This window comes from Polypterus senegalus, chromosome 4 (assembly GCF_016835505.1).
Source record: "Polypterus senegalus isolate Bchr_013 chromosome 4, ASM1683550v1, whole genome shotgun sequence".
Taxonomy (NCBI): domain Eukaryota; kingdom Metazoa; phylum Chordata; class Cladistia; order Polypteriformes; family Polypteridae; genus Polypterus; species Polypterus senegalus.
In genome coordinates this window covers 236,798,983-236,826,426 of record NC_053157.1, presented here as the reverse complement: position 1 = coordinate 236,826,426, position 27,444 = coordinate 236,798,983, and the positions used below count along the sequence as shown (strand labels likewise).

At 41.9% G+C, this 27,444-nt stretch overlaps 1 protein-coding gene across 1 annotated transcript in view; it reads left to right on the top strand.

The window, feature by feature from the left end:
- LOC120528915 (zinc finger protein 729-like) overlaps positions 1 to 27,444 on the top strand; it is a 68,243-nt gene that overhangs the window by 25,256 nt on the left and 15,543 nt on the right. The window contains exons 3-4 of the mRNA XM_039752990.1: positions 1,289 to 3,173; positions 15,537 to 15,736. Coding sequence (XP_039608924.1) covers positions 1,289 to 3,173; positions 15,537 to 15,736 — 2,085 coding nt within the window. The remainder of the gene's footprint in view (positions 1 to 1,288; positions 3,174 to 15,536; positions 15,737 to 27,444) is intronic.

Sequence of the window (27,444 nt, the reverse complement as noted above, 5' to 3'; positions counted from 1 at the left end):
TTTTTTGGAAGAAATAAGTGGATAGGACTGGCAAGCTTTGTTGGGCTGAATGGCCTGTTCTCGTCTAGAGTGTTCTAATGTTTCAATAACAAAAGAGTGAATAGTGACAACTGGACATGGAGGGGCTTGAACTCTGAGTTTGGCTATATTCTCATAAAAGACCCACTTTTATCAACCTCACTTCACAGATTCCATCCATCCAGTTTTTTTTTTTTCCACCTGGGGCTCTCCAGCAGCTTTTGAAGAAAGGTGGGCATCAAGCCTGAGAGAGGATGCAGGGCACACTGGCTCTGACATCCACAGTCAGTCCAGGCAGAAATCGATTAACACAGCAGACATGTCTGTGGAATATGAAAACGAAGAGGTAGGAGGTGAGCAGGCAAAGTCCATTTACACAGTGGACAGACCAGGGGCGCATCCCACAAAGCACTCTAAACCAGTGAAACTCACTTAAATCAACCACTTGGGCTCATTTCATTTGTTTCTGTTCTATTTAAAAGGTTCAGGGCAAGTTGTACTGGGTGAGTATTGTGGATTGAAAGTTCATGAAATTCAGGATCAATGGGAGACAAAACCTCAAGAGAAAAGCACAGAGGAGTTGGCATTAGCATATCTAATTCTGCTGAAATTTCATTTAAAGAAATTTTACATCCTCCTTAATACAAGGATCAACTTTTCCAAGATGTCCCATAATAAACTATGTACAGCATCAGCGTTAATCTTCAAATCACAGCTGCTCCATCTCCTCCGTGGCTTTTTTTGAGCCCTCAAAGATGTTCTCGATGACCAGTTGACAGGGCTGCGTACCTATCACAAGTGCTCACATAGTCATGGATCGCCTGCATTTACGGTAAACATTTTGGGTTTCTGGAACCTTCGATCCTCAGTTTTTAAAGCAAAGCATATTCAAGTGAGACACATTCAGCTAAATCTCAGTCTTGTGAGTGAGTTTATCAAGAACATGGTGACACAGTTGGAAACTTTTTCAAACAATTAGGAAATGTTTTTCTTACACAGAAAACCACAGACAGATGGGATAAGCGACCAAGCAGTGCAGTGGACAGGGGACTTTAGGGACCTTCAGAATGTGACTTCATGTTATTTTGGAAGAGTTAAGTGAATAGCTTTGTTGTGCTGAAAGGCTTCTTCTCGTTCCGATTGTTGATAAGTGCTCTTCTTGGAAGAACCCCAGAAATGGAACTGAGGGTTGAGGATGAAACACCTCCAGTGTTGCGTTAAGGTTTTATTTATTTGAAAATATTTCACTAAACTGTTTGTGTCATTGCAGGTCTCCAGGAGAATGGCTGCTTGTCCCAGTTTTCATTTGCCCAGCCCTCTCTTCAGTGCAGACTGGAATACAAACAGGAAAGGATGAAGAAATCAACAAGAGGATCACAGCATGGGCCAGCAGCCACTTGGCCTTGCAGTTCTCTTCCTATTGTCCAAGTAATGCAGATAGACGCCATCAGCGCTGATCAACAGCAAGGGCATAAAACGGATCAAGAGGCTTTGTGTACTGGGCAACAGTCCAGACAAACTTTTAAAAGCAAATCAGACTTTAGCAATCTCGAGGCAGTCTGTACAACACCAATGCCTAATTGCTGTTCTGAATGTGGCATGCAATTTTCCGACAGTTGTGATCTCCAAAGACACACAGTAATTCATACTGGAGAAAACCCCTTTAACTGTACCGAGTGTGGCAAACGATTTTCTGACAAACGTGGTCTCCAAAGACATCAAAGAGTCCACAGTGGTGAAAAGCCCATTTGCTGTACAGAATGTGGGAAAAGATTTAGTCAAAATAGCCATCTTCGGATCCACTTAAGAGTTCATACTGGAGAAAAGCCGTATTGCTGTTCTGAATGTGGCAGGCAGTTCAGTACAAGTGGTGCCCTTCAGAGGCATAAAAGAATCCATACAGGAGAGAAGCCATATTTTTGTTCTAAATGTGGCAAAAACTTCTCCACTAGTAGCCATCTTCAACGTCACATAAAAAGAGTTCATACCGTGCAGCAACCTTTCAAAACCAACTGTGACTTTGAAAATCTCAATTCAGTTTATACAACAGCAGATCCTTATTGCTGCTCTGAATGTGGCAAGCGATTTCCAGACTGTGAAAGTTTTCAAAGACATGCAAGAATGCACACTGGAGAAAAGCCGTATTGTTGTACTGAATGTGGCAAAGGATTTAAGTGGAGTAGCCATCTTCAGTATCATGTAAGAATTCATACTGGAGAAAAACCATACTGCTGTTTGGAATGTGGCAAACGATTCTCCGACAATCGTTGTTTCCAAAGACATAAAAAGGTCCACACTGGAGAAAAGCCCTTTTGTTGTGGTGAATGTGGAAAACGATTTATTCAGAGTAGCCATCTTCGGATCCACTCTAGAGTTCATACTGGAGAAAAGCCGTATTGCTGTTCAGAATGTGGCAAACAATTCAGTGTAAGTAGTGCCCTTCAGAGGCATAAGAAAATTCATACAGGTGAGAAGCCATATGTTTGTTTGGAATGTGACAAAAACTTCTCTAGTAGCAGCCATCTTCGACGTCACGTAAGAAGAATTCATACCGGGCTGCAGACTTTGTCCACTGGGCAAGAAGAGTGCAAACAAACTTTTAAAACCAATTCTGACTTTAAAAACCACAAGCCTGTTTATGCAAAACCAAAGCCCTACTGCTGTTCTGAATGTGGCAAACGATTTTCAGATAGCGAAAGTTTCCAAAGACATACGAAAAGACACACAGGAGAACAGCCATACTGTTGTATTGAATGTGGCAAAAGGTTTAGGTGGACGAGCGATCTTCAGAGTCACACAAGAATTCATATTGGAGAAAAACCATATTGCTGTTTGGAATGTGGCAAACGATTCTCTGACAATTGTAGTTTCCAAAGACATAGAAGAACCCACACTGGAGAGAAGCCCTTTTGCTGTGCTGAATGTGGAAAAAGATTTATTCAAAGTAGCAATCTTCAAACCCACGCAAGAGTTCATACTGGAGAAAAGCCTTATTGCTGTTCTGAATGTGGCAAACAATTTCGTACAAGTAGTGCCCTTCATAGGCATAAAAGAACTCATACGGGAGAGAAGCCATATTTTTGTTTGGAATGTGGCAAACGCTTCTCTAGGAGTAACCATCTTCAACATCACATAAGAAGAATCCATACAGTTTTGCAAACTTAAGGGAGTAAGAACTGAACCGTCATGAATTAAGGTTGAAGCTCAATTCTGTCTTGATAGTAATTACAAGAAGAAAATTTGGAAACATTAACCCCTAGAAATATTGCATGGTTCTTCTAACTGTTAAAAAAGACTATTCAGTTTAAAAAAGAAAAAATCTTCAGAAACACAAGAATCCAAACTGAAGTTAGAAGTAAAGCAGTACAATTAGACTATCCGGACTAAAGAGGGAGGTTCGCTCCTGTTGTGATAGTAAGTACACCAAGAAAATCTGGAAAAATTAAAGGGAGGGAAGCCACAATCCTCCTGTGAATGTGAGAAAAGATTCCCCCATAACCAGTCTTCAGAATATGATCAGAAATCATATGTTGTGAATATGGCAAATTCCTTTCCCATTACAGCAGCCTTCCCAGTTGTTCAAAAACACACACTGAAGAAAATCATTCTTGCGGTTCAATATGTGGTAAAGGATTCTCAATTTGAAGTCATTTCCATGATCATTTATGAATCCACAGTGGAGAGAACTCTTCTGGGTGGACTGATTGTGGTAAACGATTCTGAAACAGCAGTGGACTTAAATCAGAACATAGTTCACACTGGTAAGAGGCCACATGACCGTTCTCAATATGTTAAGTGTTTCTCACACAACAATGACCCAATGACAGTTCACACTGGGGAGGCCTCGAAGGGGTAAGTTGCAGGGTGGAGAATGAATGAGTGGAAAAAAGATTGACACGTAACTGTCCTAACTAGTACTACAAGACTTATGTTGGTTTTAGAGGCACTTAAAGAGAATGCATTTAGCACTTATGTGGTGTGACTTTGATTCGATCTTCTTACAGAAACATGAAATGGAGGAAAAAAAAAGAAAGAGAGTGTAATTTTTCCTTTTGCAGTTTTTCTCTAGCATTGCACCAGGACTGCTATAAACACACACACCGCTTTCCTTCTATTCCCTTGAACCTCAGTCAGTGTATGGAAAATGAACAGCAGGGCTCTGTACTAACATGTGGTGTATCGTTGTGAACCATGTAATATGAAATGTTCAACCTTTAAATGAAAAATTAAATACCTCTAATATAATAAAAAAAAAAAAAATTTGGGATGAGATGTGACTTTTTCCAGAGAGATGCTTTCACGTCCTGCGAGACGAGTCTTTGTGCCAAGAAATTGAACCAGGCCCAGGACGGGAAATAAAAGACAAATAGTAGATGACAAAGTAGAAAGTCAGAAAGAATTCAAAAACGTTGGCATGATACTCATGTGGAGCAGGTTAGAGATAATGGAAGTAAGAAAATTTGAAAGTCTCCAAAAAATCATAGTAAAGATCACATTGGCACAGACAAACGTAAATTATTACTCTGTGAAATAATGGAACAGCAAAAAGAGATTTAATATATTGTTTGGATTTAAACTTGAAGTTGGAGACTTGTAGATTGTCTGATTCCATCAGGGAAAAGTTTCTTCCCATTGAAGATCTGTGAGAATTAAAAGATTTGTTGTTTGGTGAAAGTGAAATCCACATAAGTGAGCGGGCAGAGACACAAAGTGTCTGGGGGGGGGTTGATGAGCAAAGTGAGCAGGGGGGCAAAGCCCCCTAGTTTTATAAGATTTTGAGAGGCAGTATGGTACAAATATGGTACTGTATGTGGATGTAATTCTTTAGGTATACACTTAAGTTATTTGTACTATTGTTAATGTCAATATATATATATATATATATATATATATATATATATATATATATATTCAGCAAAAAAAGAAACGTCCTCTGACTTTCAACTGTTTTTACTTTCAGTAAACTTAATGTGTAAATATTTGTATGAACACTAAAAGAGTCAACACCATAAGACATAAACTAAAAATGTTTCACAATGTGTCCCTGAATGAAGGGAGGCTCAAAATCAAAAGTACCAGTCAGTATCTGGTGGCCACCAGCTGCTTGAAGTACTGCAGTGCATCTCCTCCTCATGGACTGGACCAGATTTGTCAGTTCTTGCTGTGAGATGTTACCCCACTCTTCCACCAAGGCACCTGCAAGTTCCTGGACATTTCTGGGGAATGGCACTAGCCCTCACCCAAATCCAACAGGTCCCAGGCCTCGTGCTCAATTCCTTCGACGATAAACACGAATCCGTCCATCACCCCTGGTGAGACAAAACCGTGACTCATCAGTGAAGAGCACTTTTTGCTACTCCTGTCTGGTCCAGCGAAGGTGGGTTTGTGCCCATAGGCGGCGTTGTTGCTGGTGATGTCTGGTAAGAACCTGCCTTACAACAGGCCTACAAGCCCTCAGTCCAGCCTCTCTCAGCCTATTGCGGACAGTCTGAGCACTGATGGAGGGATTGTGTGTTCCTGGTGTGACTCGGGCAGTTGTTGTGGCCATCCTGTACCTGTCACGCAGGTGTGATATTGGATGTACCGATCCTGTGCAGGTGTTGTTACACGTGGTCTTCCACTGTGAAGATGATCAGCTGTCCTTCCTGTCTCCCTGTAGCGCTGTCTTGGCGTCTCACAGTGCGGACATGGCAATTTATTGCCCTAGCCACATCAGCAGTCCTCATGCCTCCCTGCAGCATGCCTAATGCACGTTCACGCAGATGAGCAGGGACCCTGGGCATCTTTCACAGTCGGTAGACAAGTCTCTTTAGTGTCCTGCGTTTTAGAACTGTGACCTTAAATGCCTACTTTCTGTAAGCTGTTAAGGTCTTAACGACCATTCCACAGGTGCATGTTAATTAATTGATTATGGCTAATTGAACATGCATGGAAAACATTGTTTAAACCCTTTACAATGAAGATCTGTAAAGTTATTTGGATTTTTAAAACATTATTGTTGAAATACACAGTCCTGAAAAGGGACATTTCTTTTTTGCTGAGTATATATATATATATATATATATATATATATATATATATATATGACTAAAGCATTGCCATGTGTGTATGTGTATATATAATATGTGGCACTTCCAGCACATCTGGGACAGTATCATAGCGGCCACCTCACTCCATTTGGTGAGCCTCAGTCAGGAGGCAGAGGATGAAGTTTGCGACTGGAGGAGTGGAGGTGGCAGAAGGAAAGAAAAGGAAAAGAAACAAAGACTGTGAGCTAGGTTTATTGTGGTGGTCCGTGTACTGTGAGAAGAAGAAAATAAAGAGTGTGTGTTTTGGACATTTGGTGTCTGTCTGTCTGTCTGTCTGTCTGTCTGTGTACAGGGGGGGCTGTCTTTCCCTATACAATGGAACCTCAGGTCACGACCGTAATTCTTCCAAAACTCTGGTCACAACCCGATTTGGTCGTGACCCGAAGTAATTTCCCCTTAGGATTGCATGTAAATTAAATAAACCCATTCTGGACCATAGAAACTGTATGTAAATATATTTATCAAGCGGGGTCATTTTTGCTAAATCGCCAGTAATTTGACCTCTCCAAATTAGAATCATTGCTGTTATTGAACTATCTGGAGTATAAACACATGTTTGGTCTCTTTGTAAAGGTCACATTCTCTAGTTTCACCCTTAGTAGTCAGAATCACTGTAGGTGTGACTGATCAAAAGTTATGCACATTAGAACTCACAAAAAAAGAATTTTTTGTTCTCGCCTAAGTTTTTTATGAAAATAAAGGAAAATAAAGCTGCAGTAGGTAGGTGGGGACAGAAACACACTATGTACCAACAGAATAACTTGTTGACTACTCACATTTCAAATTTGAAAAGAATACCTGTAAAAATGACATTTTTACACCAGTTTTATGTGGGCATGTCCAGGGCTTTTAGAGGGACCATTATCCACATTTTGGAACGTATGGAAAAAGTGTAATAACTTTTGAATGCTTCAACCCACAGATATCAATGAGGGCTCTACTGAAAGCTTACACCTAAAGGAATCTATATCTACACACAGTGTCACTCTATTAGTTATGGAAATAATAAAAACAATAAAAAATACACATTTCAATATAAAAATAGTCAAAACAAGTCTTATGGGCCAAAAAAATATATATATTTTATTTTTTACTTTTTTAATAAAATGCACACAAACTATATACATTTTTTACAAACTGTTACAACACAGCTCAGCGTTTTTCCATGTGCCACTGATTGTAGCAATCCTAGCAGGCAGAAAGCACAAGGGCGTGTCACATGTCGCTCTCTGCCATTAGACGTCTCCTGGTCGATTGATCACTGTCACGCGTACATGCATCTATTATTTAATCGAGAGTGTATTTACGTTTATCTGTACTTTATCCATATTTAAAATGCGAAAAAACTTGGTGAAATCACAATAAACAACCACGCACCAAGTCTGCAGACTGGCACAAATGCCAGCTTCGCGCAGCTCCGATCGGTTTTGTTTACAAGTTGGTATGGCAAGTTACATATCGACGTGCTCAGCTGCTCATTGGCTGTAAGTTTGGAGTGTCACTCACAGCGTCCAATCAAACTGGTAGATTCTACCAGGGTTTGGAGTTGGGCGTCATCGTTCAGCTGTCTGTGACACTCGTTGGCTATACGAGGTGCCAGTCACCCCCCCAGACCCCTCGTAATTGGCCAACTTAGGTGTCAATCAGAAGCTAACACTTCCGTGTAACATGCTTTAGCATGGTTATTGCCGACAGAAACAAATTACGTCTGATATGACCAATAGAAATGAAAAAAATGTGGAGCTAGTCTCAAGTTAAAAACGTTTTCTGGAGTTTTTGTCCCTTTGAGGATCTATCGTGTGTTTTGGACCTAATCGTTTTACTGGATTATATTCCCTGGAGCCTTACGGACAGAATGAGATCAATATTGCTCGGAAATATTGATGTTTGACTTGCAGAGAGCCTTCAAAGGTAGGAAAAGTTAGCTCTTAAAAGTATTTACTTCTCTGTAAAAAGGATTTAGTGTCAGTGCTGTGGTTGTTGTGTGTCAAAATGGTTTATATCATCGGAAAGACGAGACTCTGAATTTTCATTTGATGTGTAGTATGTCGAGGTGCATGACAGAGGGGCATGCACACATGGCTGTGATATGATTGTGACGTCGTAAAATCGTCGTTATGTACCGGGACCGGGACCCTTATCAAGCGGGGTCATTTTTGCTAAATCGCTTGTAATTCGACCTCTCAAATTAGAATCATTGCTGTTATTGCACTATCTGGAGTATAAACACATGTTTGGTCTCTTTGTAAAGGTAACATTCTCTAGTTTCACCCTTAGTAGTCAGAATCACTGTAGGTGTGACTGATCAAAAGTTATGCACATTAGAACTCACAAAAAATGAATTTTTTGTTCTCGCCTAAGTTTTTATGAAAATAAAGGAAAATAAAGCTGCAGTAGGTAGGTGGGGACAGAAACACACTATGTACCAACAGAATAACTTGTTGACTACTCACATTTCAAATTTGAAAAGAATACCTGTAAAATGACATTTTTACACCAGTTTTATGTGGGCATGCCCAGGGGCTTTTAGAGGGACCATTATCCACATTTTGGAACGTATGGAAAAGTGTAATAACTTTTGAATGCTTCAACCCACAGATATCAATGAGGGCTCTACTGAAAGCTTACACCTAAAGGAATCTATATCTACACACAGTGTCACTCTATTAGTTATAAAAATAATAAAAACAATAAAAAATACACATTTCTATGTAAAAATAGTCAATACAAGTCTTATGGGCCAAAAATATATTTATATTTTTATTTTTACTTTTTTTATAAAATGCACACAAACTATATACATTTCTTTTACAAACTGTTACAACACAGCTCAGCGTTTTCCATGTGCCACTTGATGGCAGCAATCACTAGCAAGCAGAAAGCACAAGGCGTGCACGTCGCTCTCTGCCATTAGACGTCTTGGGCGATTGAATACTTTCACGCGTACATCTATTATTTATTCGAGCGTTTATTTACGTTTTTCTACTTTATTCATATTTAAAATGCAAAAACTTGGCGAAATCACAATAAACAACCACGCACCAACTCTGCAGACTGGCACAAATGCCACCTTCGCAGCTCGATCGTTTTGTTTACAAGTTAGTATGGCAAGTTACATATCAAAATGCTCGGCTGCTCATTGGCTGTAAGTTTTGAGTGTCAGTCACAGTGTCCAATCAAACTGGTAGATTCTACCAGGGGTTTGGAGTTTACGTCATCCTTCAGCTGTCTGTGACACTCGTTGGCTATCTGAGGTGCCAGTCAACCCCAGACCCGTCGTAATTGGCCAACTTAGGTGTCGATCAGAAGCTAACACTTCCGTGTTTCATGCGGTAGCATGGTTATCGCCGACAGAAACAAATTACGTCTGATATGATCAATATAAATGAAAAAATTACGTAGCTGGTCTCAAGTTATGAAACGTTTTCTGGAGTTTTGTCCCTTTGAGGATATATCGTGTGTTTTGGACCTAAATCGTTTTACTGGATTATATTCGCTGGAGCCTTACGGACACAATGGGATCAATACTGCTCGGAAATATTGATGTTTGACTTGCAGGGGGTCTTCAAAGGTAGGGAAAGTCAACTCTTAAAAGTATGTACTTCTCTGTACAAAAGGCTTTAGTGTCAGTGCTGTGGTTGTTGTGTGTCAAAATAGTTTATATCATCGGAAAGACGAGACTTTGAAGTTTCATTTGATGGGTAGGGTGTCGAGATGCATGGCAGATGGGCATGCACACATTACTGTAACGTTTTAAAACGCTGTTATGTCCCGGACCGCACGTGCGCGTTAAGTTAAGAAGATCCACAAGGAGCGGGATGGTCCGGTCCTATCTTGTAATGAAAACAAAGACTATTCCCTTGGTGGGTGGAAAAGTAAAAAAGAAGACACATTCTGCTTGAGTTTATTTTAACCTTGTCCTTCTGCATCCATAGATATGCATGCTGCAGTGTTTGGAGTTACTGATGCATTCATTCTAGAATTCTAAATATATTTATGTTGTTTCATGCCGTAAATTAAAGGGCGATAGTTTTTTGAATGTCCTAGAATTCAACATTGGTATGTTAGTAACTCAACTTGGGGATAGTTGATTATTACAACTCATGACATCACTTCCTACACACCGGGGGGGCCTTTTTTTTTTTTTTTTTTTTTTTTTTTAGAGAGAGAGAAAAGAAAAAATTTGAAAATTTAAAAATTCAAACTTTTATTTTAATTAAAAAAAAAAAAAATAAAAAAATTTTTTATTTTAAAAAATTTTTTTAATTTAAAAAAAATAAAAAATTTTAAATTTTTTTTAATATTATTATAATTTTTTTAAATCCTATTGCGGACAGTCTGAGCACTGATGGAGGGATTGTGTGTTCCTGGTGTGACTCGGGCAGTTGTTGTGGCCATCCTGTACCTGTCACGTAGGTGTGATATTCGGATGTACCGATCTTGTGCAGGTGTTGTTACACGTGGTCTTCCACTGCGAGGATGATCAGCTGTCCTTCCTGTCTCCCTGTAGCGCTGTCTTAGGCGCCTCACAGTGCTGACATGGCAATTTATTGCCTAGCCACATCAGCAGTCCTCATGCCTCCCTGCAGCATGCCTAATGCACGTTCTCGCAGATGAGCAGCGACCCTGGGCATCTTTCACAGTCGGTAGACAAGTCTCTGTAGTGTCCTGCGTTTTTAGAACTGTGACCTTAAATGCCTACTTTCTGTAAGCTGTTAAGGTCTTAACGACCATTCCACGGGTACATGTTAATTCATTGATTATGGTTAATTGAACATGCATGGAAAATATTGTTTAAACCCTTTAAAATGAAGATCTGTAAAGTTATTTGGATTTTTAAAACATTATTGTTGAAATACACAGTCCTGAAAAAGGGACGTTTCTTTTTTTGCTGAGTAAATATATATATATATATGACTAAAGCATTGCCATGTGTGTATGTGTATATATAATATGTGGCACTTCCAGCACATCTGGGACAGTATCATAGCGGCCACCTCACTCCATTTGGTGAGCCTCAGTCAGGAGGCAGAGGATGAAGTTTGCGACTGGAGGAGTGGAGGTGGCAGAAGGAAAGAAAAGGAAAAGAAACAAAGACTGTGAGCTAGGTTTATTGTGGTGGTCCGTGTACTGTGAGAAGAAGAAAATAAAGAGTGTGTGTTTTGGACATTTGGTGTCTGTCTGTCTGTCTGTCTGTGTACAGGGGGGGCTGTCTTTCCACTATACAATGGAACCTCAGGTTACGACCGTAATTCATTCCAAAACTCTGGTTGCAACCCGATTTGGTCGTGACCCGAAGTAATTTCCCCCATAGGATTGCATGTAAATTAAATAAACCCATTCTGGACCATAGAAACTGTATGTAAATATATTTATCAAGCGGGGTCATTTTTGCTAAATCGCTTGTAATTTGACCTCTCCAAATTAGAATCATTGCTGTTATTGAACTATCTGGAGTATAAACACATGTTTGGTCTCTTTGTAAAGGTAACATTCTCTAGTTTCACCCTTAGTAGTCAGAATCACTGTAGGTGTGACTGATCAAAAGTTATGCACATTAGAACTCACAAAAAAAATGAATTTTTTGTTCTCGCCTAAGTTTTTTTGTGAAAATAAAGGAAAATAAAGCTGCAGTAGGTAGGTGGGGACAGAAACACACTATGTACCAACAGAATAACTTGTTGACTACTCACATTTCAAATTTGAAAAGAATACCTGTCAAAATGACATTTTTACACCATTTTTATGTGGGCATGTCCAGGTGCTTTTAGAGGGACCATTATCCACATTTTGGAACATATGGAAAAAGTGTAATAACTTTTGAATGCTTCAACCCACAGATATCAATGAGGGCTCTACTGAAAGCTTACACCTAAAGGAATCTATATCTACACACAGTGTCACTCTATTAGTTATGGAAATTCATATTCCATAATAAAAACAATAAAAAATACACATTTCAATATAAAAATAGTCAAAACAAGTCTTATGGGCCAAAAATATATATATTTTTTAATAAAATGCACACAAACTATATACATTTTTTACAAACTGTTACAACACAGCTCAGCGTTTTTCCATGTGCCACTGATTGTAGCAATCCCTAGCAGGCAGAAAGCACAAGGGCATGTCACATGTCGCTCTCTGCCATTAGACGTCTCCTGGTATGATCGATCACTGTCACGCCGCGTACATGCCTCTATTAATTAATCGAGAGTGTATTTACGTTTATCTGTACTTTTATTCATATTTAAAATGCGAAAAAACTTGGTGAAATCACAATAAACAACCACGCACCAAGTCTGCAGACTGGCACAAATGCCAGCTTCACGCAGCTCCGATCGGTTTTGTTTACAAGTTGGTATGGCAAGTTACATATCGGCGTGCTCAGCTGCTCATTGGCTGTAAGTTTGGAGTGTCACTCACAGCGTCCAATCAAACTGGTAGATTCTACCAGGGGTTTGGAGTTGCGTCATCGTTCAGCTGTCTGTGACACTCGTTGGCTATACGAGGTGCCAGTCACCCCAGACCCTCGTAATTGGCCAACTTAGGTGTCAATCAGAAGCTAACACTTCCGTGTAACATGCTTTAGCATGGTTATTGCCGACAGAAACAAATTACGTCTGATATGACCAATAGAAATGAAAAAAAATGTCGGAGCTAGTCTCAAGTTAAAAACGTTTTCTGGAGTTTTGTCCCTTTGAGGATCTATCGTGTGTTTTGGACCTAATCGTTTTACTGGATTATATTCCCTGGAGCCTTACGGACAGAATGAGATCAATATTGCTCGGAAATATTGATGTTTGACTTGCAGAGAGCCTTCAAAGGTAGGAAAAGTCAACTCTTAAAAGTATTTACTTCTCTGTAAAAAAGGATTTCGTGTCAGTGCTGTGGTTGTTGTGTGTCAAAATGGTTTATATCATCGGAAAGACGAGACTCTGAATTTTCATTTGATGTGTAGTATGTCGAGGTGCATGACAGAGGGCATGCACACATGGCTGTGATATGATTGTGACGTCGTAAAATCGTCGGTATGTACCGGGACCGGGACCCTTATCAAGCGGGGTCATTTTTGCTAAATCGCTTGTAATTCGACCTCTCCAAATTAGAATCATTGCTGTTATTGAACTATCTGGAGTATAAACACATGTTTGGTCTCTTTGTAAAGGTAACATTCTCTAGTTTCACCCTTAGTAGTCAGAATCACTGTAGGTGTGACTGATCAAAAGTTATGCACATTAGAACTCACAAAAAAATGAATTTTTTTGTTCTCGCCTAAGTTTTTTTATGAAAATAAAGGAAAATAAAGCTGCAGTAGGTAGGTGGGGACAGAAACACACTATGTACCAACAGAATAACTTGTTGACTACTCAAATTTCAAATTTGAAAAGAATACCAGTCAAAATGACATTTTTACACCAGTTTTTATGTGGGCATGCCCAGGGGGTTTTTAGAGGGACCATTATCCACATTTTGGAACGTATGTTAAAAGTGTAATAACTTTTGAATGCTTCAACCCACAGATATCAATGAGGGCTCTACTGAAAGCTTACACCTAAAGGAATCTATATCTACAAACAGTGTCACTCTATTAGTTATAAAAATAATAAAAACAATAAAAAATACACATTTCTATGTAAAAATAGTCAATACAAGTCTTATGGGCCAAAAATATATTTATATTTTTATTTTTTACTTTTTTTATAAAATGCACACAAACTATATAAATTTCTTTTACAAACTGTTACAACACAGCTCAGCGTTTTTCCATGTGCCACTTGATGGCAGCAATCACTAGCAAGCAGAAAGCACAAGGGCGTGGCACGTCGCTCTCTGCCATTAGACGTCTATAGGGCCGATTGAATACTTTCACGCCGCGTACATGCATTTATTTGAGCATTTATTTACGTTTTTCGGTACCTTTATTCATATCTAAAATTCAAAAACACAATAAACAACCACGCACCAACTCTGCAGACTGGCACAAATGCCACCTTCGCACAGCTGCGATCATTTTGTTTACAAGTTAGTATGGCAAGTTACATATCAAAATGCTCGGCTGCTCATTGGCTGTAAGTTTTGAGTGTCACTCACAGTGTCCAATCAAACTAGATTCTACCAGGGTTTGGAGTTTTACGTCATCCTTCAAGCTGTCTGTGACACTCGTTGGCTATACGAGGTGCCAGTCAACCCCAGACCCGTCGTAATTGGCCAACTTAGGTGTCGATCAGAAGCTAACACTTCCGTGTAACATGCGGTAGCATGGTTATCGCCGACAGAAACAAATTACGTCTGATATGATCAATAGAGATGAAAAAAAATTGCGTAGCTAGTCTCAAGTTATGAAACGTTTTCTGGAGTTTTTGTCCCTTTGAGGATCTATCGTGTGTTTTGGACCTAAATCGTTTTACTGGATTATATTCACTGGAGCCTTACGGACACAATGGGATCAATACTGCTCGGAAATATTGATGTTTGACTTGCAGGGGGTCTTCAAAGGTAGGGAAAGTCAACTCTTAAAAGTATGTACTTCTCTGTACAAAAGGCTTTAGTGTCAGTGCTGTGGTTGTTGTGTGTCAAAATGGTTTATATCATCGGAAGAGACGAGACTTTGAAGTTTCATTTGATGGGTAGGGTGTCGAGATGCATGGCAGATGGGCATGCACACATTACTGTAACGTTTTTAAAACGCTGTTATGTCCCGGGACCGGCACGTGTGCGCGTTAAGTTAAGAAGATCCACAAGGAACGGGATGGTCCGTCCTATCTTGTAATGAAAACAAAGACTATTCCCTTGGTGGGTGGAAAAGTAAAAAAGAAGACACATTCTGCTTGAGTTTATTTTAACCTTGTCCTTCTGCATCCATAGATATGCATGCTGCAGTGTTTGGAGTTACTGATGCATTCATTCTAGAATTCTAAATATATTTATGTTGTTTCATGCCGTAAATTAAAGGGCGATAGTTTTTTGAATGTCCTAGAATTCAACATTGGTATGTTAGTAACTCAACTTGGGGATAGTTGATTATTACAACTCATGACATCACTTCCTACACACTGTCTGAGAGAGAGAGAGAGAGAGATAGAATATATCTACTGTATATATATATATATATATATATATATATATATATATATATATATATATATATATATATATTTAGAGAGAGAGAGAGAGAGAGACATAAGTATTTGAACACCCTGCGATTTTGCAAGTTCTCCCACTTTGAAATCATGGAGGGGTCTGAAATTCAAATTGTAGGTGTATTCCCACTGTGAGAGACAGAATGTAAAAAAAAAATAAATCAGGAAATCACATTGTATGATTTGTACAGAATTTATTTGTATTGCACTGCTGCACAGAAGTATTTGAACACCTGGCAATCAGCAAGAATTGTGGCTCTCAAAGACCTGTTGCTCTGCCTTTAAGAAGTCCACCTCTACTCCACTTAGTAATCTTAATTAGTAGCACCTGTCTGAGCTCTTTAAAGACTCCTGTCCACCCCACAGTCAGTCAGACTCCAACTACTACCATGGGCAAGACCACAGAGCTGTCAAAAGACACCAGAGACAAAATTGTGGACCTCCACAAGGCTGGGAAGGGCTACGGGGCAATTGCCAAGCAGCTTGGTGAAAACAGAAAATGGAAGAGGCTAAAGACGACTGTCAGTCTCCCTCGGACTGGGGCTCCATGGAAGATCTCACCTCATGGGGTATCTCAGATGATAAGAAAGGTGAGGAATCAGCCCAGAACAACACGGGAGGAGCTGCTCAATGACATGAAGAGAGCTGGGACCACAGTTTCAAAGGTCACTGTCGGTAGAACAATATGCCATCATGGTTTCAAATCACGCATTGCACGGAAGGTTCCCCTGCTCAAGTCATCGCATGTCCAGGCCCATCTGAAGTTTGCCAATGACCATCTGGATGATCCAGAGGAGGCATGGGAGAAAGTCATATGATCAGATGAGACCAAAATAGAACTTTTTGGTCTAAACTTCACTCGCCGTGTTTGGAGGAACAAGAAGGAGGAGTTGCATCCCAAGAACACCATCCCTAGTGTGAAGCATGGGGGTGGAAATTTCATGCTTTGAGGGTGCTTTCTGCGAAGGGGACAGGACGACTGCCCTGAATTAAGGAAAGGATGAATGGGGCCATGTATTGTGAGATTTTGAGCAACAACCTCCTTCCCTCAGTCGGAGCACTGAAGATGGGCCTTGGCGGGGCCCTATGGCCCGAAGCCCACAGCCAGGATAACCAAGGAGTGGCTCTGTAAGAAGCATATCAAGGTTCTGGAGTGGCCTAGCCAGTCTCCAGACCTAAATCCAATCGAAAATCTTTGGAGGGAGCTGAAACTCCGTATTGCTCAGCGCCAGCCCCAGAACCTGACAGATCTAGAGAAGAACTGGGTGGAGGAGTGGGCCAAAATCCCTGCTGCAGTGTGAGCAAACCTGGTCAAGAACTACGGGAAACGATTGACCTCTGGAATTGCAAACAAAGGATTCTGTACCAAATATTAACACTGATTTTCTCAGGGGTTCAAATACTTATGTGCAGCAGTGCAATGCAAATACTTTCTGTACAAATCATACAATGGGAATACACCTACAATGTGAATTTCAGACCCCTCCATGATTTCTAAGTAGGAGAAATTGCAAAATCGTAGGGTGTTCAAATACTTACAGTGGTGTGAAAAACTATTTGCCCCCTTCCTGATTTCTTCTTCTTTTGCATGTTTGTCACACAAAATGTTTCTGATCATCAAACACATTTAACCATTAGTCAAATATAACACAAGTAAACACAAAATGCAGTTTTTAAATGATGGTCTTTATTATTTAGGGAGAAAAAAAAATCCAAACCTACATGGCCCTGTGTGAAAAGTAATTGCCCCTGAACCTAATAACTGGTTGGGCCACCCTTAGCAGCAATAACTGCAATCAAGCGTTTGCGATAACTTGCAATGAGTCTTTTACAGCGCTCTGGAGGAATTTTGGCCCACTCATCTTTGCAGAATTGTTGTAATTCAGCTTTATTTGAGGGTTTTCTAGCATGAACCGCCTTTTTAAGGTCATGCCATAGCATCTCAATTGGATTCAGGTCAGGACTTTGACTAGGCCACTCCAAAGTCTTCATTTTGTTTTTCTTCAGCCATTCAGAGGTGGATTTGCTGGTGTGTTTTGGGTCATTGTCCTGTTGCAGCACCCAAGATCGCTTCAGCTTGAGTTGACGAACAGATGGCCGGACATTCTCCTTCAGGATTTTTGGTAGACAGTAGAATTCATGGTTCCATCTATCACAGCAAGCCTTCCAGGTCCTGAAGCAGCAAAACAACCCCAGACCATCACACTACCACCACCATATTTTACTGTTGGTATGATGTTCTTTTTTTGAAATGCTGTGTTCCTTTTATGCCAGATGTAATGGGACATTTGCCTTCCAAAAAGTTCAACTTTTGTCTCATCAGTCCACAAGGTATTTTCCCAAAAGTCTTGGCAATCATTGAGATGTTTCTTAGCAAAATTGAGACGAGCCCTAATGTTCTTTTGCTTAACAGTGGTTTGCGTCTTGGAAATCTGCCATGCAGGCCGTTTTTGCAGGCCAGTCTCTTTCTTATGGTGGAGTCGTGAACACTGACCTTAATTGAGGCAAGTGAGGCCTGCAGTTCTTTAGACGTTGTCCTGGGGTCTTTTGTGACCTCTCGGATGAGTCGTCTCTGCGCTCTTTGGGTAATTTTGGTCGGCCGGCCACTCCTGGGAAGGTTCACCACTGTTCCATGTTTTTGCCATTTGTGGATAATGGCTCTCACTGTGGTTCACTGGAGTCCCAAAGCTTTAGAAATGGCTTTATAACCTTTACCAGACTGATAGATCTCAATGACTTCTGTTCTCATTTGTTCCTGAATTTCTTTGGATCTTGGCATGATGTCTAGCTTTTGAGGTGCTTTTGGTCTACTTCTCTGTGTCAGGCAGCTCCTATTTAAGTGATTTCTTGATTGAAACAGGTGTGGCAGTAATCAGGCCTGGGGTGGCTACGAAATTGAACTCAGGTGTGATACACCACAGTTAGGTGATTTTTTAACAAGGGGCAATTACTTTTTCACACAGGTTTTTGGATTTTTTTCTCCCTAAATAATAAAACCATCATTTAAAAACTGCATTTTGTGTTTACTTGTGTTATATTTGACTAATGTTTAAATGTGTTTGATGATCAGAAACATTTTGTGTGACAAACATGCAAAAGAAGAAGAAATCAGGAAGGGGGCAAATAGTTTTTCACACCACTGTATGTTCCTCACTGTGTATATATATATATATATGTATACACATACAGTATATATACAAACACACACATGATAGATCATTTGTCAGTTCTATTTTGAACTCTTGTCTAAAGACATCATTTTCTTTTTTTTCTGCTGTACAATATACACTGGGGGTTCCACAAGTTCCCCTAAACCTTTGATGGTGTTTGTGTCCTTTATTCTCTCTCTCTCTCTCATATATATATATATATATATATATATATATATATACACACACAGACATATAGTGGAACCTCGGTTCACAAACGTCTCAGACCACGTACAAATCAGGTTATGATCAAAAAGTTCACCAAACTTCATCTGTTCACGACCACACCCTCAGGTGACGAACAAGCCAGTTTCCCTTCTGGTTCATATGTGCCGAAGATTTCCACACGTGTTCAGTCTCTCCCTGTACTGTACATTGTTCTCGGTGCATCACACAGAGGGACTCTCCCTCAAAACTGTAACCTCCTCTCAACCCAGCTTCCTCCTATGGTATAGCGGGTCCACAGCTCCCATCAAAAAGGCCAGTTTTAATAAATAATCACCGCACTGGCGGCTTAGCGAGGGGGCGTGGTGGTTGTGTGGCTGAAGCTGTTCCCGAGGAGTTCGTGATGTGGGCGTTTCTCACCCAAGTGCACAGGTGAGAAGCAGTCCAATCTGTAATTGTTCCCAGGAGCTGCTGATTTCCACGACCATCCTGCCTCTTCATAAATAGAAGTGCGAGTCAGCTAAAGGGAAAAAGAAGAGAACAGGAAAGAACAGGAGGTTGCAGGAAAAGGCAGGAAGCAGCAGGAGGAGAAAGCTGGTGTAGGAGAGAGAGAGAGAAAGAGAGAGAGTGAGAGAGAGCGAGCGAGAGAGAGAGAGAGAGAGAGAGAGAGAGAGCGAGCGAGCTGCTGAGCAGGGAGCCTGGGTGTTTGTCTCAGTGTTATTCAATGTGTTTACATTTAGTTTACTATTACGCTGTGCATTCTATGGTATAGTTAACTATTTTTGTACTTAAAAATCTTTAACTCCATCCAATGCGTTTTTTTTTTTTTACTTTGACTAGAGTCAAGGAGTGTCATCCGTTACATTAGTTATCTGGAAGCTTCTCCGTTCCCCCTAGACCTCCACAGCCACTTTGTAGCCCATTGTCATCCTCACAACTTGTCCTCTTCATGCCCATCTCTCCAAGATGGAGGACTGTTCTTTTTCTCTTTTTTTTCCCTCCTGTCTCCTCAGGATGATGAGCTTCCTGTTATACTGTCCATCAACATAAAAGTCCTTCCTGTCTTCACCTTATCTCTGGCAGTCTTTTCAAAATAAAAGCTTAGAATGGAATTGGAGTTTCAGTAAACCCCCACACCCCCCACCAATCCCTTCCAAGTGCAGAATTCTGGCTCACTGTGCCTTTGTCACAGGGTGAATGGCATTGTGGAGCCAGAAGTGACGTCAGGAAGAGGTGGGGTCTTGCGGGCTGGAACCAGAAGTAGTGTTGTTACCTGAGGACTGATAAGTGAGAGCTGGTTATGTTGTAGATTCTGGTTGTTCTGCAGGGAGAGAGGAGAAAGAGTTAGAGGGCAGTGCCAACCCCTGGTTTGGCAGGTAAATGCATCTATTTTAGCCTCCAGAAAGCACATGTGTGAGAATATAATTATATATATATATATATATATATATATATATATATATATATATATATATATATATATATATATATATATATATATATACAGTATATCTCCATCCATCCATTGTTCAACCCGCTATATCCTAACTACAGCATCTTGGGGAGGGTCTGCTGGAGCCAAACCCAGCCAACACAGGGCGCAAGGCAGGAAATAAACCCCAGGCAGGGTGCCAGCCCACTGCAATAAATATATTTATTATGGACCACCGGGGGGTGTACTGTTGCCCCAACTCGACACAGACAAGCAGTTCCAGTCCCGCACACATGTTTATGTACAGCTGCCGAGTGTTTTTGTCTGCTCCCCACAACACAGTCTTTCCGCCTCACCTCCTCCCTTGCAAGCTCCGTCCTTCTTCCTCCCAACTCTGGCTCTCTGCATGGAGTGAGGCGGCTCCCTTTTATTCAGCTTGAGGTGGCTCAGCAGTGCCACCTGGAATCACTCCCAGGCACAGTGGAAGTCCAATGTAGGGCTCTGCAGCCCTGGTGGGTATAGAAAAGAGTCCCACCCCCTCTTTGAAATATTCCCATTTTTTTTTTGGTTTACAGCCTTAAATGAAAACACACAAACTAATATTTTTAACTAATGACACCTAAATGAGTTTCTGGTGATCTTTTATTCATTTCTGGATTTCTTGTTTTTGATTTTTTATAATTCTTCTGAACTGTAGCTGTGATATCCTTCACTTGGGTGTTATAGATTGCATTGAGTAAGTAAAGCTGGGAAGAAATATTTGTGTGTTTTCATTTAAGGCTGTAAAGCAAAAAAAAAAAAGAATATTTTGAAGGGGGGGTCTTTTCTATACCCACTGTATGTATTTTTAAATGTATAAAAATCTCGCGTCTGCCTTTTGAAGTCGTGACATAGCAGATTTGGCCAGTCCCACATAGAAGGAATTACAGCATGGACATGATGAAGGTGCCAACGACTGTTTCCAAGGCCCACTGTGAAAATATCGATTGTAGTTTTGAAATTTGCCACAGTTGGTTAACAAAAAATAAAATGGGCTTTTACTACTCTACTACCACGGGGTAGGACTTGTCATTTCTGAGTGACAGAAGTAAATGAGCCAATCCGAGTGAATAATCTTCGAGCACTAATGAGGGACTGTTAGGTAAGCTGAGCTCTCTCTAAATATGGAAGTTGGCCTTTGCACCCCCTCACTTAAAATGTCTGCACCTGTGAATAGTGAGGTGAGCAGGAGATGAGCTGATCCCCTCAAAGGAAGTCCAATGTGGAGTGGTGGCTCTGAGGCTAAGGATCTGCGCTGGAATCCCGAAGGTTGCCGGTTTGAATCCCCATCACTGCCAAAGGAGATCCTACTTTGCCTGCTCCAAGGGCGCTGTAAGATCTCTGACCCCAAGGGGTATGTGAAAAAACCAAGTAATTAATGAAGTTTAAAAAAGTTCGAGGGGACACATTTCTTGAATATTCCAACTAAGTTTACGTTTTTATTTCCATCATTCACAGGTATAAAACACCAAAAAAAAAAAAAAAAAAATGGCCTGAATCAATCAATCAACATTTATTTATATAGCACATATTCATACAAAAAAATGTAGCTCAAAGTGCTTTACAAAATGAATAGAAAAATAGAAGACACAATAAAAAATAAACAGAAGTCAACATTAATTAACATAGAATAAGTAAGGTCCGATGGCCAGGGTGGACAGAAAAAAAAAAAAAAACTCCAAAGGCTGGAGAAAAAAAAAATAAAATCTGTAGGGGTTCTAGACCACGAGACCACCTGACCAGTCCCCTCTGGGCATTCTACCTAACATAAGTCAAACAGTCCTCTTTGTATTTAGGGTTTTCATGGAAGGACCTGATGATGATGGTCACATAGACTTCTGGCTTTCAGTCCATCAATGTTGGTGCATCAGGATGCTTTGAGTAGGTGGAGGTGGCTCAGGCCGCCACCACAAAGAAACCGGAAAAAGAAACAGAAGAGAAAGTTGGGGTCAGTATGGATTTTGGAGCCACTGTGAATAGTTATTGTGATGAATTGAACATACAGAGTATCAGGATTAAGTTAAAGTGAAGTTATAAAAAGGCCATGTTAAAGTAATGTGTTGTCAGCAGTGTTTTTAAAGTGCTCCACTGTATCAGCCTGGCGAATTTCTATTGGCAGAATTTCTTTCTGAAGAGAAAGTTTGGCCCCCCTACGTGGTTAGTCCTTTGAAGAGCCATCCACCACCACCATCTTTGGTGAGTATCACAGCTTGTAAATGCTTTATGTGGTCTTTTGGTTCTTACTTGGGGTCTTTTCATCCATTTGTCCTTCCAAAAGGCTTCTCATTCTGTGAGATTCTTGGCCCGTCTTGCCCACCCTGCTCTTCTGAGATCTCTCCACAGATTGTCAATGATGTTGAGGTCGTGGGGGCTATGAGGGTCATCACAATACCACCAGCTTGGGGCTGTTGAGGTTTCCCGTTGTCGTCTGTGAGGTGTGTTTTCGGCTCATTATCTTGTCCTCTTTAGAACTTCAACTTTCTAACAGATGGTTCCTTTCAGACTTTGCTGCCATTTCTATGACTCCATTCTTCCCTCCACCAATGACGTGTCCCACCTGTGCCACTGACTGCCACACAAATCGATCACCCCGCCATGCTTTGAAGTTGCAGATGTGTTCATTTCCTGGAATCCGGCCCCCTTTTTTCTCCCTTTGCACATTGAGGCCATAAAGTTCTATTTTGACCCCATCGGTCCACAGGCCATGATCCCAGAATGCATCAGGCACTGAATTTTGTGGCTCAGACGCAGCAAAAGTTTCACTCTGCTGACTCCACCATGAAGGTCCTCTTTGTTGAGGTGTCGTTGCACAGTAGAACAGCGGACCACCACTACTAGAGTCTGCTAAATCTTCATGAAGGTCTTTTGCCGTCAGACTTGATTTGCCTTTCTAGCAATCCCATGAGCAGTTATGTCAGAAAGTTTTCTTGGTCCTTCAGACCTCCACCATTACCTGTTCACTGCCATTTCTTCATTTCCTAAAACGCTTTGCTGTCTTCTGGTCGCCTCCTCCTGCTTTGCAAGTCTCCAATTCCTTTATAATCTCAGAGTGCCAGGCAGCTGCTTAGAGAAGCCCATGGCTGCTGGTTGTTGGCAGAAGGTTTGAGGGGTCCGGGAATCTCTACTGCTTTGACATTTGCATCACCGTGGGGGTCTCCTAACGATAGTCCTGACGGGCTAATGAAGGTCTGAGACCACCTAGGGAAAAGTCATGTGAGACCTCAAATATCTTGGGGCACGGGGGGCCCAAACTTTTGCACGGTGCTCCTTCTCCTGTTTTTACTGTCCAATTGTACAACACAAAAGCAACACACTGATCTCGTATAAAATGCTGAAAAGAAATGTGGTCACCTTTAGCTTGATGCCACCTCATCCCAATGGCTCTCTGTTGGATGAAGATCTGGTGACTGTGGAGGCCATTGGAGTGCTGTGAGCTCACTGCCATGTTCAAGATCAGCTCATCTTCTGCTCACTTCACTAATCACACTAACGGACATTTTAAGGGCATACGTTTGCATATCTTATACATTGTGATCATCTGCGTAAGTCAAAGAAGTTTAAGGGAATAACTGGGGAGCCTACCAGGCTGCCTTGTTTAATTTTATAACACACATACACTAAAACAGTGGTTCTCAACCTGTGGGGCGGGGGGGCGAAGTAACAAAAAGGGGGGCACGAAGATGTGAAAAAAAAAAGAAAACAAGAATCAAAAATATGAAAAAATCATCTGTTGAAACCCAAACAAATTAACTTAAACTACATTCTGATACTAGAACAATAAATATAGAGTTAGATAAATGTCGATAAAAGTAACGTATAATAAAATATGCATCTACATTTCAAAAAAAAATGTTGGGGGGGGGCGCGATTAAAACTGTTATGAAAACTCGGGTCACAAATACTTAAAGGTTGAGAAACGCTGCCCTAAAAACATCTACTAGGTCCACAGCTGCCATCTCATAGAGCCTGGCAAGCTTCTCATAGCAAGGCCTGTTTAAGCAGGTCAGGTTGGCAGCTCCATCTTTTGGAAAATTCGGGCACAAATGTGACACCACCTTTTCAAAATGTCTGTTTTTTTTAAGCCTCTGACCAGAAGGGGCAACATGGGTGGGCCATTTGTCCCTCTTTGGGGGGTCCTCTCGGAGCTTCAGAGAAAACAGAATAGATTGTGAGTGACGGTGCCCCCCACTCATCCGGGACTGGTATTACATACCTTGGTTGAGCCGTGAGAAGGCGATCTTCAGGTGCCCATGCGTGACAACAGAAAGTGACAAGAGACAGAGACGCCCCCCTCCCCTGAAACGAACCCAACATCCATTGTCCCCCCGTCACCAGTCTATGGATGCCTAATAAGAAACATCCAGGAGACCGAAAATGTCATTTGGTTGAGTCAGCAGACTTTTCTCAGAACAAACGCCAGTCCAGGTGTCCTGAACAAAGAAGATTTTGGACGCTTCATCTTGAGGTGAATACACAGAAACATCAACCTGAACCTCACCGTCTATTCATCCATCCATTATCCTACCTGCTATATCCTAACTACAGGGTCACCGGGGTCTGCTGGACCCTATCCCAGCCAACACAGGACGCAAGGCAGGAAACAAACCCCGGGCAGGGCGCCAGCCCACCACAGGGCACCCGTCTATTCATCCCTCATCAAAAACAGATCTAATCCATAAGGGCCTGGAGTGGAGGTGGGGTGGATTTTTCATATCGTGACGCATATCGGTGGGGCTGCAAACCGCCCCCTCTTCCATTGCGAGTCACTAATCTTTTCGCGTTCTCTCTTTGATAGTGCAGTGTACCCCATTACAATTAAATTTTCGAATCACCAACCAGCAAGGACATATCTCTGTCCTTTCTTCAGGACACAGGTATTCTTTCTATAGAAAGGCAGTATCTCACGATAATGTCAGTTGTCGCGAGAAGACACTTCACGATCATCACAATTCATAACTCAGGTTAATCCAATTTAAAATCAAAATAGATCTGAGCCTAACCTGGCAGCATCAGGCGCAGAGAAAGGAACCAGCGCTGGCCACTGTGCCGTGACTCGAGAATAAAAAAACCGGAAACTTCTCTCTCTGTCCATTAGATGGCAGTGTTTAGCCACGTATCGTCACTTTCCTGATCGTCGCTTTCTGATGACTCGATTTGTTCTTTGTTTATTTCCGCCTGACTGTCATACAAGGCTAGTGTCTGCACTTTTTTAAGAGGCAAAAGCAAGAAGGAGCAGAAAAAAAGGAAAAGAGCGGCGAGGAGGAGTATCGGTGAGCAATGAGAGAGCCGGACGGGGAAGAAATAGCGGGTGGGAAACGAAATGACAGGAAAGCAGAGCAGGAGGGCAGGGATGTATGGGGAAAGACAAAAAGGCAACGGCGGCTTGGAGGCGATGAATGAGGAGAGACGGGAATTAAAACGGAGGGGGAGACAGAAAACGAAAGAGCGGGGGTCGAGGCGGTTCCACTTCAGCTGCCGAACTCCAGACCGTCTTCTTCGCTCGCCTTTTCTCGAACATTCCCGTTCACGCAGCCCGACTTGATCTTCACGCTCCGTTAGTTCTCGCGGTTCGCCTTTACTCTCTCGTTTGCATTCACGCGGCCTTGTAAGGTGCTCGTTTGCTCCGCCCCGTCTCGTGATTGACATCTTGTCTTCTAGCGTTGTGAGCCTGCGCTGATTGCAGCGCGTTGCCATACCCGCCGCACGACGAACTACCCGGACTGAGTGACACCACCCTGGAACAGTGTTTTTTTGTTTTTTACGGTGGCTGCAGTGCCAATCTTGCCACCAACCCCCAAGTTCTCCCTGTAAGAAGGACGACCTGCTTTCGCGAAATTGACGCAGATTAACGTCATAGCCTGGACGGAGTAATTGCCAGTTAAGCAGCGCTTACAATACAAGTTGAGCCCATCTAGACAGGTGGAGGGGTCGTGGGGGATCCTCTGGTCTATCCTGGCAGCCTCTGGCACAGAGCACGCACCACTCCCTGACTGGGCACACTCATTGCTGAGAAACGTCAAGTTCTGCCTAACACGCCCACCTTTTGAGAAACAGCGAGGAAACAACGGGTATGGGCAAGCCCTGCAGTGGGATCCATTAAACGTTAAATAATAATATTACCCTCCATAGAGTAGATGCCAGTTTTTTTAACCTAACCTTTGTGCCAACACCGCGTCATCCCTATATTGATATTTCGATTTGCGGTTTTTCCAAGTAAGCAAGAACTTTTATTTTCTTCTCCAGTGCCATAAACTTAGAGATTCCTGAGCGAGCGTCAAAAAACAGGCATCGAATGACACAAACATCGAGAAGAGTGAGGAGGTCATCCTGAACAATTCAGAAAAAAAAAACATTGAGGAGGTCCGTCAACACGGCGGGTCTTCTTACAGCACAGTGAGCGCCAGTCCTGTAGGTGCAGCACCCTCAGTTTTACGACCTGCTGGCCTTCCCTCCGTTAAGACAGTCTGTAAATTCAGTTCAGGGAATACGGGCAGCAACCCTGGAGGGGGCGCCACCCCATCAAGCGGCACCCTCACTCATCGCCGGTCGCTTCAGAGCTAAACTGGACACAAGAGGGTTTTATGGGATGTAGGAGGGAGAACTGGAAAGGCTTAAAGAAAAACCTGAGTCCATCTGAAAGATGTAAGGAGAATAAAGTGTGAGTGGGATAAACCTGTGGGCATGTCAGATGGATTTGTAAGGGAATACTCCTGGGGGTGGGGCCAGCAGTGGCAGATGGTGGGCTTTCAGTTCAGGTGTAGGTGGAGCAACAAAATGGGGCGGCCTCTGATCTGCAGAACTCATTTTGGGGTCGCGGAAGACGTGACACCTGGGAAGCTGAAAGTCTATACAGATGGCAGACCAATTTCTGGGCCAGCCGCAGAGAGGTGCACTCCCCGGCCACTTTATTAGGTACGCCTCGCTACTCCCCGGCCACTTTATTAGGTACACATCACTACTCGCCGGCCACTTGATTAGGTACGCCTCGCTATTCACCGGCCACTTTAATAGGTACACCTGGGTAATGACCGGCCACTTAATTAGGTACACCTCGCTATTCACCGGCCACTTTATTAGGTACATCTTGGTAATCACCGGCCATTTTATTAGGTACACCCCGCTACTCCCTGGCCACTTTATTAGGTACGCCTCGCTACTCACCGGCCACTTTATTAGGTACATCTTGGCAATCACCGGCCATTTTATTAGGTACACCTCGCTACTCACCGGCCACTTGATTAGGTACACCTGGGTAATGACTGGCCACTTTATTAGGTACATCTGGGTAATCACCGGCCACTTTATTAGCTACACCTCGCTATTCCCAGGTTGGACCCCCTTTTACCTTC